Source organism: Crinia signifera, chromosome 2, assembly GCF_055691185.1.
Source record: "Crinia signifera chromosome 2, ASM5569118v1, whole genome shotgun sequence".
NCBI classification, from domain to species: Eukaryota; Metazoa; Chordata; class Amphibia; order Anura; family Myobatrachidae; genus Crinia; species Crinia signifera.
This window is the reverse complement of record NC_139218.1, coordinates 332,449,624-332,467,184: the sequence shown is the minus strand read 5'-3', so window position 1 is coordinate 332,467,184 and position 17,561 is coordinate 332,449,624. Positions and strand designations below refer to the sequence as shown.

Here is a 17,561-nt window from a genome sequence, read left to right as displayed (position 1 = left end):
TATTCTGTTCTCAGTATCGAGCACTGAACAATAATATAACAAACTTTACAGACAATTTGAGGAATTTTTAAGCCAAACCGTAACCTGCACAATAGAACATACTGTATAATATTGCCATTGCCAGTATTGGTAACTCAACAACTGTAAAACACCAACTAGACGAATAACAGTATTTCTGCTATGCTGAATAATAGTGTAATAATCAGGCAGAATATAACATGTGTATATACACGTACATATCCTGTAGCGCTTTACAGAGAATACTCGGACATTCACATTGGTCACTTGTAGGGATGACCATCGACGATTTGAAATAATCGATGTCTTATGGCCGATGTTGAATACTTTTGCCATTGATGTGGGAGAACCAGATGGTTTCCCTACATCGATGGCAAAGAAGAACCGATGTTTCCTATTTTCTTCTTCAAAGTGCCGGGACACGGAGCATAGCCCCGCCCGACACCCAGAAGTCCCGCCCCTGAGTTCTGATTGACCCACGTGCCATTCAGTCAAATATAATGGATGACCATCGATAGCTGAAACTATCGATGGTTATCCATAAAATAGTTTACCACTATTGTCTGGGTGCAGAATCGCCATAGATGGCATCTGCAACGATGGCCGTCCCTAGTTCCAGTTCAGCTTCCAATCTATGTTCCCTACCACATGTATTTATTACCCTTACGCTGTGTACACACCGAGCAACATAATAAACGATACCGCTAATTTTGGCCCTTCGGAACAATATCATTCATATTATCACCCAGTTTGTATGCGCTGAATGATGTGCGCTCCTGCTGGTCGTTAACAACCCACCTAGTCAAGTCACTGAATGCTATCTTTAAATAATATTGTTCAGTGTGTATAGGTACCGACGCACAGTGCTATTTTAACTTGCGATGCACGCTCCCGTGCCCATCAGATTGCAGGGTACAAAAAGTAGGTGCAGCACGTACTTTTTGGACTAAATCGCATCGCATCTCGTTCAAAACGCAGGCTGCTTTAGCATATAGCATGCGTTTTGAACTACATGTGATGCGATCTAGTCCAAAACGCACGGTGCGCAGAACCAATATAGTTAACAATATCAGCAGTGGCTGGAATCTCCCAGTGTGTACAGGACATATCTTTGTCATGGACAGAATATACAAACTCCAGTGAGGTGAACTGAACATCAATGCTAACCATTGCACTAACAGTGCTGCTTACGGTTATTAATATTACAGCCATAACCCTGCAACCCTCAGTTACACTAGCCTAACACTTTGTTAGTGTATTCATGCTGCACTAGCCGCCATGCACCCAGCAGCCCCTGATGATGATGATGACGAGGCTGCACACACAGAGGAGCAGCAGCCCATGCACTGGAATGTAGCTGGATAAACACTGCATAGTAGAATACCTCCCTTTTTATACTGCCCCCAGCCCTGCCAGCCAATCACAGCCCGCCGCGGTTTCCAGGCTCCCCGATCACACTGCCCTGCTCTAGGAAAACAAAGCTCCATTTCCACGAAATCTTTTATTTTCCCGCCTCTGAAGATCATAGACTTTAATTGCCAGCCAAGCCGAGGCCCCCGGGTGCAGCTCCGGAGACGGTGTCCGTGCAGGAGAGGCCGATCCGGGGAGGTTGTTTATCTATAGTATTGGGGGGGCCTTGAAACCGCCGATGTCCCATTTCCTCTGTTGTTTTGCTTCTCTCAGTCTGGATTCTCCATGTTGAACCAATTCTGAGATTTGGGCTGGGAGCTGCCTATGCACATGCCTGTATGTATACCCACCTATCCCAGCGCTACTCTCGCCTGCACGCCGCGTCTCCGTAGCCGATCGCAGGGGAGAGGATTATTGCAGCAGCAGCGGCGGCGGCGGTGAGAGGGGGAGAAGCGGGGATCTGCCACCGGCGGGGCGGAGAGCTGCATATCCGATCTGGGAGAAACGAGAGATCAGCACTGGATCCGTGCAAGTGTTAGATGGAAAGCAGCTGCATCATCGCTCAAGTGCAGAGAGAAGAGGCGCTGGTGCATCCGAAACAAGGTGGGTGATCGCAGTAATAATAATAATAATGTCTCAGCCCTGCTGCCTGTCATCAGCTGCTGCTGTCACTGACATGCCCCATCTTTGCACAACATCAGCAATCACACACACACACATACACTATATATATATATATATATATATATATATATATATATATATATATATATATATATATATATATATATACACACACATACACCATCATTTCAAGATCACTGCATTCCCCACACTGTCATCTATTTTCACTTTCCTACAAAGTGATACAAAATTACAATGTGTATTATGTGCCCCCTTCTTGACCATCCATTTATGAATAGTGGCATATATATATTTTTTATTGTATTTTTGTAACAATGCATTCCTGGTAGAAATCCGATTCCCCCTTAGTTATGAATATATAGAAAAGGAAAACAACTCCATCTAGTCCCCTCCCTGTGAGGCAGGGGTGTGTTCTGTACACATTTTAAATAATGCTCTCAACTGAAGCTGCTTCCTAATGAGGCTGCATGGAAGGAGCAGACCTGTGTTTTATTGCCTTTCTGTCACTGCTTTTATGGTGGTATATCCTGTACTAGGGCATCTTGTTTGTATTTACAGTGTGCAGGTCAGAGCTTTACCAGATTCATGACAACGGGAATATATATATAGAGAGAGAGATACTTTATTTGTGGGTATTTTGGCCCCCTTTGTGTATTGGACATTCAGATATTGTTTATATACAGTAATGTTTGAATGTCTTCGCACATTGCTAGATGATGGACACACAAGCGATTAGTCGCATGATCTCATGAGATTAATCTTGGAACAGAGATTGCTCGCTTCAGAACTCATTGTTTCCTGTGTACTTACACAACCAATCTTTAATAGCTTTGTGTTATGATTATCTCCTTTAATCACTGAAATGCTGCATTTTAATTGCCTAGCGTCAACTTCTTGCAAATTAATCTCCACCTTCGAGTATTATGGGTTGAGCTGCTGTTTCTCGAAATTTTAGGTGCTTTTTGTAAAGGAAATTTAGAACACTGGGTTAGTTGGCACCTTTTGGGTAATAAGTCTTATGAGATTTAATAGAAAAAACAAAACAAAACCGATATTGTGTTTCCTTCAGTGATTTAGTGTTATACATCTTGGAAATGGTTTTGTTGTGCATTTTGGATGTTGGTGATCACTGTTCTGACAGTAAGGGGATGGTTTAATATTTATTGGGAATTTCAGCCAGGCTGTGTTTCTATATTGATTTTATAGAAATCAAGCATAATTATGTTATATGCAAGGTATAGAGTAGGAACATTTATCTGAAGGATATACGAGGCGTCATATAATCCTCATATAAAACAGGCGCTGTTAGTAGTGGCGTGCATTTATACATAAACTATTAGTATAAACAGTTATCTTTCCAATTTTCATTATGAATTATTAAAGTCCCCCTGGATTTCTGTGTCCAGTATAAAAGTGCTTGGCCTACAGCTTCTGCTTTAATATGGTCACAACTTCTCCGTCACTTCTGATATCCGTGTTCTTTTACTGTAGGGAGGTCATTATACCATATATGAGCAGTACTGTACCTATACCATCAGCTCTTACTTTCGGAAGGTAATGAGAGTACACTGTTGTGTGGATTTCTTCTAGAAAGCAGAAGTGGTCTCTATTGAACTTTTTCGGGGCAAGTGTTTTTGTGGGTTTTTTTTTAATCATTTTTTCACAAAAGAAACCGCAAAGAAACAAAACAGTAATAGACAACAATAAAACATTCCAATAGGCAAGTTCATGACATAAAGCAAATTACAAATGTAACCGTGACAAGACCTCAGTTCTCTATCATACTTTTAACAGCCATAGCGCAGAAAAACATCTGCATCTACCGTAACCTGATTTCTGATGAATCTTGCAATATGGCTAATTATTTATCTTTCCCATGAGTCTGAAGGAATGCTTGTGTCCCGGTACATACTGCACAGATTTATATTTTCATACCCAGAACTATCTGAAGAATGCAGATTGGTCGTCTGTGCATACACATGGCTAAATCTTTACTATACTGTCACCAGATTTATCACCTCTTATGAGCTTTCTGGAAGATGCAATCATTAGATCAGACTGAGAGATGATGCATGCACATTATACAGTCCTCTGATAGATCATTGTACAGTGTGTACCCAGCTAGAGTCCGTGTTGTTTACAGATTGATGTTCAAATAGTATCTTTGTTTTGCAGTTATCAGGTGCTGCTGTTTGTTCAGATTACTTTGTGTAGCAACAATAGCCATCTGTGCTGTCTTCCAACGCTTTCCTTTTCATTCTCTACCATGTGCATTTTGGTTTCCATTGATGTTTACTGTTGTTGTTTTAGATCTCTAAATGTATTTGCAAATGTTACCCTGGTCACAAGTGATTTGACAGGTGACCCAGCAGTCACAAAGCACCAGAGTAGTACTGGAGTTGTGCTGGAAAGTCCTTTCTCATGCTAGCTTTCATGGCATCCTTCAACAAACCTCTTCCAATTGTAGGGCCAGGTGATTGGTTTTGACTTGGAATCAACAAAATCATAATTAATAAAATTCAGTTCTAGGCACTCTATTATCGTACAACTTGGAATACTACACCTTTCAGCTGGCTATTTCTAGACTGCTTTTGTTTACAAGCTCTATGGCTTTTCATGTACACCCCCTTTGGTGAGAAATGGGGGGGGGGGGGAATTACAATATGTTTGATGATTGACAGTGACGCCCAGGATAATTGACACCGCTGTGAGTTATAAACTGTATCTGCTGGCACCAGGCTTCAGAGTTGTAAATCATCCTTTAACCCGCCCTCCCTTGTTTTCTATCTTATCTGCAAGGTAAAACTGAAGGGAGCAGATGCCCTTCGCAACCAGACAGATTCTACATACCATTCTATAGAATGTACACGGAAAATACTAGCTGGAAGCTGATGCTAACCATTACTCCATCCTTGCTGGCATCTTCCAATAAGGCTCTTTTCCAAAGTAAACAATGTGTGGTCTATTTAATGATCTGATATTCATCAAAATGCCTGATTTCTTTTTTTCTTTTGAAAAATTGCCCCACTGGTAATCAAGTGTCTCAATAAATAATCCACTAGATCAATTCCAGAGAATCCATTGAAATTACAGATCCGTGGTAAATAGGCTTAAAATGGGGTCACTGTGCATTGGGAGGGTCCGGGGTAATAGAATGAAGGTGCAGGGTGATACAATGAATACTACTTCTCCACTTGACCAATGGTAGTGATGATATTCCTTTGGCACATCCTTACTAATGTGAAAAAACTCATCTAGTTTGGACTTGCTTGCTGTGTTTTTTTCTCATATTAGTAAGGATGTGCCAAAGGAATGTAATCGCTGCCATTGGTCAAGTGGAGAAGTAGTATTGGTCAAGTGGAGAAGTAGTATTCATTCTATCTCCCTGCAACTTTTAAAATCCATGCAGTTTCTCTTTCCTGCCTGGGGTGTCATCCTCTACTTTGGGACTTCTAGCAGAATCTTGTCTGTAAGTCAGCACTGAGATGCAAACCAGACTGTGCTAGAAGCAGCAGAGCAGGAAGCAACACTCCAGAAGTGCTACAATGAAAAATATAGTGCTAGAACAAATACATATATTTGTTACTATTTTCTATCAGTCACTTGTTTCTTCAACCTCCTACTACAGGCATATAGCAACAACAGAAAATATAGCCGCTGCTTCATACCACAGGTATGGCCGATATCACGTGCCACCATCACTTATCCCACGTAAGGAAGTAGATGGTTGTGCTCTTTCTCACACATCAAATACACCACTGCCACTGGCTCGTTCATTTCCTGGTCTGTGGGATATAGTGACGTATACAGGAACATCACTGGCTGTAATTATGTCATTAGCCTGGGTGGTGTGGAATGATTGCTATTAGAGAAACAGATGTGCCATTTAGAGAAGTTATCCCATTGGCATATTTTGAGTCAGAATTTATTTCATTTTAATCCTTGTGGGGTTAAATTGACAACTAGAGGGTTTGTGTTTTGCCAACAAAATGAGCATTTATAAAACATTTAGCTTGACGGACTCCCCACCTACTACTTTACTAACTACTGGTATCTATCATTGTATCATGTCTTTCACATTGAGCACATGATGTACACATTAAATGGCTACAACTCACCTTTTTTTTGTATGTGGGGGAACAAAATGTCGGGGGGCTGTCTGTGAGGTATAGAAGACAGTTGTTTATACCAAGGGCTGATGTGCAACTTCTAATGCTGGCCATACACTAGAACGACCTGTTCATATGCAATTGTATGTGCTTTAAAAGCACATATGATCTGCTTATGACCACAAGCAAAGCTGATCAATCATATGTGTGGCATGTATGGTCTTCGATTTTCTCTTGAACTTGTATTATGCTGTTATTGAATGAGTTAATTTCCTAACCGTCAAGCTGGAGATATCTGATGCTTTGCGCAAGGCTGATTGGCGTCTATGTTCTGGAGAAGCCAAGCAACTGTTTCTAGAAAGCAACTTTGAGTCTGTCTTTAATTATTAGTCTTCTGGTCCTCTGTAGTGTCAGTGTGAATCCCAGCTGTTCATGTTACTCAGAAGTTGTTTAACTTCATATAATTTTTTTTTACATGTTATGTTGGGTGTTCTGTACAATGTACATGTAGGCATCTCACCAGGTTACAGAACAATTCTGTGGGCGATTGATCTAATTTAATATCAATCAGATTGTTATACACGGTTGTTACGCTGTTGTGCATTTACTAGTTGAATCGAGACTTTGAGATGTAGACCATATTTAATACATGGCCACTCTATTCCATATTGGCTATAAATATATTAGACTGGAGAAGGATACTGGATGTTGTTTCCTCTTGATTAAACTATGGTTGTGGTAGTTTGAGTGTTTAATGATTTACCCAATCAAAGCTGTAGTACAGATCTTGTCCTTCTGAAGAAAATTGATGTGCGAATGAAGATGATGTCTGTGATAATACTTCAGTCCTGTTGGCAGATTCTTTAGTTTCTTATTCAGAAGCTGATGATTAAGTTAATAGCTTTACATGTCTTTGCTAATTACAGATAGCTTTTGGCCACATATCATTGCGTTCTGTTTTTGATTATGCTCAAAAGGCTCATTGAGGGCCTAATTCATGATTGGAAGGAATTGCGGAGCCACGGGGAGGTGGCTGTGCAATTCTGTGTAAATAAATGCAAATGCAAAACGGGGCACCTGTAAGAGATTGATGCCGTTACTATGTTCTGAGTGCTGCGTCTGAATTCGCAGCATTGGATCTCCATTGTGACGATCAGTCGCATCCAACGAGGTCTACAGTAGAACTATAACTGTCTGTCAATTCTCCCTTCCCTCTTATTCACTGAATTTGGTGCTATTCAGCTCTCCATAGCTCAGCCTAGAGGAGGGTTTGGGGATTATGATTCTAAAATGTGAGCAAAACTACAAATTAAGTATCTTTGTACCTGGATCCAAACCACTGTTGCAAATACATGTATTTATACTGGCTTCTACTGCATTTAGCCCATAGGTGCTGGGGAGCTTTATATTTAGTTTGGGCATGCCCATTTCAAATCTGGAGGTGGTATTCCATTGCGGGGAATGGCCGCGCTTTATGTCAGCATGATCTCGCACAAAAGTGTTCGCCGCCTCAGAGTAGTGAGCACTTTTGTATGAATTTCTGGCACTTCTCACCCTTCTCCCGGAAATCAGGGGTAGATTTATTATAGAGACACTTAACGCGCCGCTATAACACTTCCTGCTTCGCCTCATTAACGAGGCGAAGCAGGAGGGGAGACTGACAAGATGATGTACTAACATCTTGCCTGCCGAAGCGGGGGAGCGCTAACTCCCCCCTTCGGCGATGGGCATGCGCAGGATCTCGCTACTCATGCGAGATCCCCAGCGCAGCTCAGAGCCAGCAGCAGGGACAACGCTGTCCTTGCTGTGGGCATAGGGCATCGCCACCTGCAGCTGTCAAAGTCGATAACTGCAGGGGGCGGAACGGTCAGCGATACTGACCGTTCATACATTGGGTTTCTTATACAGTGCAGCAAGTTCTGTTGTGTTTTACAATTGGAAGGATAGGTGTTCTCTATGGCATAATGGTCCACCGGAGTGCAATGGGTCTTGGTGGGCTAAATGATATGATGACCTAGCAATGTTGGCCTGGGGTCAGGAGGATGGATAAGGTGAGATAGAAAATGAGTGAGGCTATGTTTGTACTATACAGTGGGGCTTTAATTGGATATGATAGGTTTATAAAGGTTATGTGGCTGGTTCTGGAATCTGATTGGCTGCCTGAAGAGGTGAGTTTCCAGGGAATGCTTGAAGGTTGGGAGACTAGAGGAGTCTTAACCCCTTCAGTGGCAATCCCGAGAATTTTCCGGGCTGTGCCTCAGTGCCCAGTCTGGCAAGCCCGGAAAATTCTCAGGATTGCCACTGTTTACAACCGGGCAGCACTGCTGAGTTCAATCGCTGAACTCAGGCAGCTTCAGCGCTGCCCGGCTCCCTCCTCCTCCCCCCTCCCCTCTGGGTTTTGTATGAAGTCCCCGGTGCCGGCCTATGACAAGCCGGCTGCCGAGGACGGGGACACGGCACAAGGGCGCAGGTCCGGGCAGCAGCTGATTGACAGTGCAGCAGCGCTGCCCAGACCCAGGGAGCAAGTGATGTTTTTTTTTTTAAGGGAGTGCTCCCCATAATAAACTCACCCAGTGGGGAGCGCTCCCAAAAAAAAAAAAAAACACCACTGAAGGGGTTAATGTGCATGGGAGGGCATTCCACAGAGTGGGTACAGCCTGAAGAAAGTTCTGCAATCATGAATTGGAGTATATAATTTGTAGATATCTTGAGATAAGAGATGTATGTTGGTGTAGTTTGGTTTATGTCCTTGAGTGTAAGTAAAAGTATTTTTATATTTAATTCAGTAGAATATCGGTAACCGATGGAGGGACTAACAGTTTTGCAGAGGATGGACGCTGAAATCCCTGCCACTGTGACCCATCTCCATGCCATTCGGATATGCTCTTTTTATGTACCACTACTCTGTGTCCATGTTCTCACTGTGGGGTAGATGTATGAAGCAGTGATAAGGGAGGAGAAGTGATAAAATGCCCAGTATCACTGGCCAGTTAGCTCTTGACTGTTAAGTTACAGGCTGGGTTTAAAAAATGGACAGTTAGGAGCTGATTGGCCGGTGATAAAGTCCCAGGCACTTCTCTTTTATCACTGCTTCATACATCTACCCCCGTGTCTCTCTGTGGTAACTATCAGGTCACATTGCACAGTGCAATTCCAAGGCATGCTGGTACTAAAAACTTTTGGACAACTGTAAAAATTGGCATTGCGTCCACTTTGGAATCTGGACCATAATTATTTGCATAATGTGTGTCTATCCCCCTTTTATATTAGCCTTCCATGCAGCTATTTAGTTTACTGATTTAAGATCTATTCCACAAGTACACATTTGTTTACAAAAGTAAAACAAATATCACTTTAGAGATTAGCTGGTATTTTTACTTTTGTGCTTTTTTTTTCTACAATCAGCTCCTACCTGACATTTTTCATACCAAGCTTTTGACATTGCAGGTAGGAGCTAATTGACTGGCTGTTTATCCCTGTCCATTTGATCACAGTCCCACAGTCTGTAAAATACAAGTTAGGAGCCAATTGATTGGTATTTTTTGTAATCTTTGATAAATCTGCTCCTTTAGAGTTTCACTTTATCTCTCTTCAGGGGCCAGATGTATCAAGAGTGATAAAGAACAAGCCAATCAGCTCTTGTCATTATTTAAACCCAGCCTGTAACATGGCAGGTAGGAGCTGATTGGCTGCTTATCACTCTCCGTTTTATCACTTTTTGAAGCTTGTTACATCTGGCCCTAATGCTTAGTAATATTTTGTCTGTAATCCTTTTCTAGCAACCAACCTGTCATACAGTACTGTTCAAATTACTGCTTGATTCATGTGTTATGTTGTCTCCATCTCCTAATTATGCTATGCGTTTATCCACATTTGTATACAATATGGTAATCTGTCAGTGCGTTGTGAATAAGAGTGATAAGAATATCACAATAGTGGCCTTTTCCAGCCACTACTTTTCTTGTGCACAGGAGAAGGCATGCACACAACACCAGGGCAAGGAACAGAACCTGAAACATGAGGTGATAACTCTTTGTGTTATCTACAATGGCCTACAATAAATGAGCTAATTGCTCACGGTTTCTCCTGCTGTAAGTCATTCCTTCAGAAGATAAAAGGAAAGGTGATCTATGTTGTGCAGATGGCTTCCACAGTTAATAAAGCCACATGACTAGTTCTTGGCTGCAGACGTATAGTTCTGTCTTGTTATTTGCTATTTAAATTTCAATGGAATTTCGGAATCCAGAACAGTCTGTCTTTTTTAACTTTAAATAAGACCACACAAATATGATTCTGGCAACACTGCACTTTGTCTCTCATACCCCTTTCACATCGCACTTTTAAAACGGTATATTGCCGTTTTTTTCCCTTTTTAAAACGTTTAAGGGTGCACTGTGAATGCACCACAGCCGATTTACCGTTTTAAGTTAACTGGCATTTCGAACCGTGTAAAAAGCAGAGTCCTACACGGTTCCTTGCCGTTTTTTGTGCAATGTGAATGTGTGCAGTTTGTCTGAAACGGTATTTCAGGCAAACAACACAAGCACTGATAGCCCCCCCCCCCCCCCCGGACAATTTTGCAGCTGCCCCCCCCCCCCCCCCCCGTTAAAAGACCTCCCCGAGAGCTGTGTCACATTCCCCTGTTGGCAGCTTATGTCTCCCCCGTGTTCAGGCCATACTCACTCCCGCTGCTGCTTCTGATGTCTCCCGTTAAAAGACCTCCCCGGGAGCTGGCAGGGGGGTCCGTGCGGCGCGGAGGTACCTGTTAAGGGAGAGCCTGGAGGTCCCTGCGCCGCCTAGTATGATGCTGCCGGGGTCCCTGCAGTGAAGTGGAAATAACGCGCTATCTCCAGCGGAGATAGCGCGTTATTTCCACTTCACTGCAGGGACCCCGGCAGCATCATACTCAGCGCCGCAGGCGCAGGGACCTCCAGGCTCTCCCTTAACAGGTACCTCCGCGCCGCACGGACGAGCACCGGGGATGGCGCTGATCAGTGCATAACACTCTGCCTTGAAACGTGTTCAGAATGAAACGTTTCAACTGCAATGTGTAATGACACTGAACCTGCATTTAAAACGTTAATCTGGCCACTATTAAGGCTCTGACCCGTTTTAATTACCGGTTTAAAATACCGGTTTTTAAAACGGGTCTGCGATGTGAAAGTGGTATCAGCGGAAACCCTTGGTGATTTTCTCTAACTGTATGATGTGTTTTTTTCCTGCCTACGGCATGGTTTCCTTTTTGTCTATACACAGTGCAAGATGCATTTTGTAATTATCATGAGAGCTAGTGTCCTCAACAATGCATAAAACACCTGGGAAATGATAAGAAAACTAGCTGTTTTTTTTCCCAGATACCCGTATGAAGGGTTAGTGATGCTGCAAATTTCTCCATCGCGGTCGTGATCCCACTGATCAGTGTTGAAAATGGGATATTGTGTGGTAAAGATTGGTGACACAATTCATTCATCAAAAGCACCCCAAATGACCATCTGTGCCCAAGTGGACCATCATGGGGGGCCATATTGGATGGCATTGGGTTCGGCTGATCATAGTGCCCGGGAATGGCCTAAAGTTTACACACACTGAAATGGATTTAAACCACTTTGATTAGTCCTTGTTGTATTGGATTTGGGGGTTCTAAAACCTGCCCTTTTAAATTAAATTTCAGGCATAAACTTGGTTTGGAGTAGGAACCAAAATTATTCTGGACCAATAAGAATAATTATGTTATTTATATAGCACTTTCTCCCAATAGGGAAAGCTTTGCAGTAAGTTGGTCTAAAATGGCCAAATTGCCATCGAAAATTGTCATGTGACTAACATAACGCCCTATGTTTTGTGTACGCAAACATGGATTATCCCAGGGAGAAGCGCCCAAATACTTTCTATAAAACATATTTGTGTCTGGCTAACCCAGTGGAGTCATTTACTCATCATTATGTCAACAATACGGTCACTTCAGTGATCATCTGCCTTGGTGCCTTCTTACGACAACATAAATAGTCGTTGTTTATTCCAGCTCAAAGGTTTCCTTTGAAGATGACTCTGGTTTTATTTTTGGTTTGCCTTGGATTGTATAAATAGTGCAGCTCCGCATTGCCTGCATAGCGCTGAGGATCTCTGCTCTTTGTAGCCTGGTGTAATGTTTACTTTCTGTAGCATAGTGAAATATTTACTGACCGACTGGAATTTACCAACCTTTTTAATGAAACAAAATACATTTCAGTAACATGCTGACATAATTTGAAGTGTTTACAAAAGCCCCATTTTTTAAATTGGCATCTAAATGTTCCATCTGTGCTGTATACTGTAGCAGTGCCTTGCTCGGGGTGGAGGCAGCCATTTTGTGTTGTTGTTGACTAAAATGATTCCTTAATAGTTTAATAGGGTATTTCTTCCAAATAAAGTGCATGTGTATCTATGTACATACGTGTCTGAAAATATAATTTTTATTTACAACATATACAGCACCACTTCAAAGACAGGTAAATAATTTCTGCACATTTTTAGACTTGCATATTACATTCCAAATATGTAGATGAGGAGTGTGCCAGTGAAGAAGTTTCCCTTAGCGAATAGCTGGCTGCTACGTATATTCACTTGATAAATGTTACTTCAAAAGCAGATTGGTTGCCATGGGCAATTTCTGCACTTGGTCTACTTTTTTCACTAGTTCATACATCTTGCCCCACAGTCCAATGTCCTACAAAAACATGCAAATCATATACAGACATTACACCAGCATGTATATATGTCTGACTATAATCCAAAGCAAAATCCTGTACCTTCTGTGAAGTTGGGCGCTATTACATATGCTCCCGTGTCCTGATTAAATGTGCTGGGGGAGGGTTTTAATTGGGCAGAAAAGTAGCTCACGAGCCATGAATACTCTGTGCAAAATCTTTCCCATGTTACAATTAACCACATGACCTCTCACCCAAATATATGTGCTACCCAACTATAGGTATAGTTACTATATTATGCACATTGTCGTTGAAACAGAAATGACAAGTCCTGTATACCAGTGGTACACCGGTGAATACCAGTTGATAAACTGTATATACTATGTTAAATCTACAGTGACGGAACAGGAAAGGGGAAATGCAGTGACGGATCCCAGTGAATAGCAACTGTAGCTCTACTTATCCTCTCCCCTCTCAACCTCCAGATTGGAACACTTGCACATTCCCAGGAATGATACTCTGGACCCATTGTCCTAGTATAGCTCCTAATCTATACTCCAAGGCTGCCAGGAATGTACTCTGTACCCATTGCCCTAGTATATATCCTATACTCTATACTCCAAGGCTGCTTTACCAGTTCCACCCTCCCATCCTCTTCTGTCCCTTCACTACTGTACCACCATCACCAGCAGCAACAACACAGTGCTGACCATTAGAAAACTTATAAGGGGCAGCTCCTGTCCCTTAGTATCTGTGGGCTACTATAAAGATGCTCCAAAGATTCAGTAGTTTTTCTGAAAGGCCTGAGTGCTGTGTGCTCCCATGTCTCTCCCAAATGTACCCATGCATTAACCCCGCACTGGAGTCAATTCAATGTGAATTGAATAATGCCGTGAAGGAGGTCCCCAGAGCTATTCAATTCAGCACATTTTTGTGTCAGCACTCCCACTTTAAACAGGATGTTTAGTCGCAAGGAAATATATTATCTGCCTTTTAGTGCCCCCGCCGCGATGCTGTTTGTGCCCACTATTGTACAAAATATCATTGTAGACCAAGTTCTGTCATATTTCTGTTCGCACTCCTCCTGAGGTCAACAGCGCACAAGAGAAAGTGCTCCTGTATATGGGATAGTCAGTGACACCAAGGGGTTTGGATATTGAACGAGGCTTTTTTATTTTCAGTGTTGTTGGGGTAAATTTACTTAGATGAGAGTTCTATTGAAGATTGGATGTTTCCAATTGTAAAGCGCAATGGAATATGTTGCGCTATATTTATTGACAGTTTCTTATATAGCACAGCAGATCCCGTTGCGCTTTACAATTGATTCTATAGTCTTTCAGATCGTGCTAAATAAATAAGAAGTTGAATCTGATTTGTTGTTATGGGCAACAACTTATATTCAAGAGAACTTACGTCTAAGCAAATGTATCCCATTGTATGTCTATAACTTGGTGGAATTGCTGCTTGGCAGAGTATTGGGTGTTTGTAGTTTTGAGGCAAGGAGCTAAGGGGTAGCCTAGTGCTTCTGAACAAAAGACATCCAATCAATGTGGTGCGACCATGTAGTGCCTTACACCCACTCCCATTTTGTGTTTGGTAAATGGCCCGTTTATAGGATATATGGTTTATTCGTACGTACGTGTGATTTCTTCGTTTTTTGATTTTTTTTCCAATAAATTTGGTATTAGGCTGTAACATAACAAAATGTGGAAAAAGTGAAGCGCTGTGTATACTTTCCAAATGCACTGTATATTACAACTACTGCACTGTTTGTGTGGTGTTAGGTTGTTAAAGATTAAAATAGACAAGTGAACTAGAAACTGGCATATAGGGAAATGTTCCTGCAGTGTGCTTAAGGTTTGCTCTATAGCAGTGGCTCTCAAACTCCATCCTCAGGACCCCACACAGTTCACGTTTTCCAGGTCACCCGACAGGTGCACTCATTACTCACTGACACATTTGAAAAGATGCACAGGTGGAGCTAATTATTTCATTGGATTCTGTGAAGAAACCTGCAAAACATGCACTGCGTGACCGACTTTGAGAACCTGTGCTCTATAGTAACAGCCTGACACCCGGAAAGTATAAATGTATGTCTGTCTTGAACACTGTGTAGATACAGGTGTACAACGATTCCTTCTTATGAAAGACGTCACACCCAGTTGTCACGTGGCTCAGTCTGCAACGCACAACATTCACATGAGGCAAAACACACCTGGAAGTTGGGATCCCTGCATACAAGCACACCATTGTAGTGCTGAGCTATGTCAGCTATTGAGACTGTCGGCCTTCACATGTTTTCTGCCTGTACGTAGATTCCCCAATGAGCTGTTTTCATTTCAGGGTTCTGTTTGTTTTTGTATTTAACTAACCTAACGAGTTTCTTTATTTTTCCATGTAACCATGCAGATCAGTACATCTTATTGCGTAATATAGTATGTGACTTATTTTAATAAAATTTTTTTAAATTTTTCTTTGGCCACGATAATCAAACTTCTTCACTTATGACATCTGCGCAATAGAGGGCTGCAGACATTTTGTACAAAGATTTTCCAGTCCTTGTGCTTGAGCTATAAAAACCTGCTAATGGCATTGTTTAATTATGATCCTGATTTATTGTTATGACTACCAAACTATTCCTGGTACCATTTTATAACCCTGCGTTCTATCTTGCTGGTGACAGGAAATCTACTCTGTGTCACCCCTGTTTGATCTTTGACACATGTAATGGGAGGGTCTTCTCTTTCTGTGGCCTCTCCAGTGTACAGCTTGAGAAGTGGCCGCTTCCTCTCTGCTCTGTGACATAGGATCTGCAAGACAGATTGAAGCACCATCTGCCTCCTAAATGCTGGATAAAAGCTCCGCTCTGTTTCCATCTATGTCAATAAATTATGTATACTTTGTGCAAGCATTGACAAGGCTTAATATTTTTTTTTTTCTTAAAGGTACTATAACCCAATTTTATTTTCCAGTTTTCCCTTTTTTTTATTGGTCTAATGTAAATATTATACATGGAGAGGTATTCAATGCCGCCGGCAAGGGCTTTGGATAGCGAGGATGGCTTTTCCATACTGATAATAAGCTATCCTCGCTATCAAACCCCTTGCCATATTCAATGTAAGGGCCGAAGCTTCAGCGTGAGAGGACAGCGAGGAACCCCATAAATGTTGAGGATCGCCGCAAATGCAGTGAGGCCACCGCATTTTGTGGCTAGTCTCTCCCTTGTAATGGCTGCACTCGCTGTTTCCACCTTGCCTCGGGGAACAGGCGAGTGAAGTAGATTTAAGGTGCCCATACACTAGTAAGATTTATCTTCAGATCTGGCTGGTTGGAACAAAAACATGGTTATGGATGAGGGACAGTTTGTCAGTTTTCCAGTATTTCCAGGCAAATGGTCAACTGTCATTTGCTCTCATCCATAACCAGGTTTTTGTTCCAACCAGCCAGATCTGAAGATAAATCTGCATGTGTATGGCCACCTTTAGAGCTAACAACTATGGTTTAGAAAGAACAAACCAATCGGGCGCAATTAGTGACCTCACCCTTTTATACAAAAAGGGGGGGAAGAGGGGTAGTGTTATGCAAATGAAAATTACACACAAGAAATTTTTTTCTTATGTTATAATAGTAAATATAAAAATATATATAGAGTTGGCTGCTCCCAAATACAAATAGGTTAATTTGTAAGAGGACAAAATCTAGAGAAATAATATATATGCGATAACTCGCGTATATCTAGAGAGCGCCACACAATTGGATGTAATCAATATAAATTTATTCTTAAAATATATATATCACACAATAAAATTGTACAATTAGTATAGACTCATAAAAATGTAAAAAAACAATGCAAAAAACCATATAATCGCACACACTCCTATTAGAGATTTTTAGAAGCTGTATTGAACAGCTAATTGTCCTTTAATTATTAAGTTCATATAATTTCTCCTCATATCCACTCAGGAAATAAGATATTTAGTTCACTCAGAGTGATCAAACAGACCTCAATTCCTTTGAATTTTTAGTAGCCGATGGGGAAGTTGCTGATAGTATGCTGTGCTCTGCATGATTAACAGACAGCTCCAGCTCCCCTGTCAGCGGTCGCCGCCTGTTGACGACCCGCTGGTGTGATGTTACACAGGGGGCGAGCCGTCCGTCTCCGGTGAACATTGCAGATGGAAGTTGCTGTATGCCAGGAATCACGGATGTTAATACACAGTGCAAGACTCACCCAGAGTGAAGTAGATTCATTGAATACCCTGACGGTGAGAGAACGGCACTGCTATGTGCTGATAGCTCGCTGTCAGGGTATTAAATACCGCTCTTAATGTGTAAGTCTAGCATCCTGCCCTGTACAGCATTGTCTTACTGAAACATCGGCCCTTATTTAGATCTGATCGCAGTACAAATTTGTTCTCAAAATGGGCAAAACCATGGGCACTGCAGGTGGGGCAGATGTAACATGTATAGAGAGAGGTAGATTTGGGTGGGGTGTGTTGAAACTGAAATCTAAATTGCAGTGTACAAATAATGCAGCCAGTATTTACCCTGCACAGAAACAAAATAACCCACACAAATCTAACTCTCTATATGTTACATCTGCCCCACCTGCAGTGTACATGGTTTTGCCCATTTTGAGAACAAATTTGTACTGCGATCATGTAACCGTAGCTGTCTATTCTGAATCTCACTG

At 41.9% G+C, this 17,561-nt stretch overlaps 1 protein-coding gene across 1 annotated transcript in view; it reads left to right on the top strand.

Moving 5' to 3' along the window:
• Window positions 1-1,467: 1,467 nt before the first annotated feature.
• Window positions 1,468-17,561, top strand: part of CTDSP2 (CTD small phosphatase 2) — a 40,158-nt gene continuing 24,064 nt past the window's right edge. Inside the window, exon 1 of the mRNA XM_083169437.1 lies at window positions 1,468-2,031. Within this exon, the coding sequence (XP_083025563.1) occupies window positions 1,968-2,031 (64 nt within the window). The 5' untranslated portion in view covers window positions 1,468-1,967. The remainder of the gene's footprint in view (window positions 2,032-17,561) is intronic.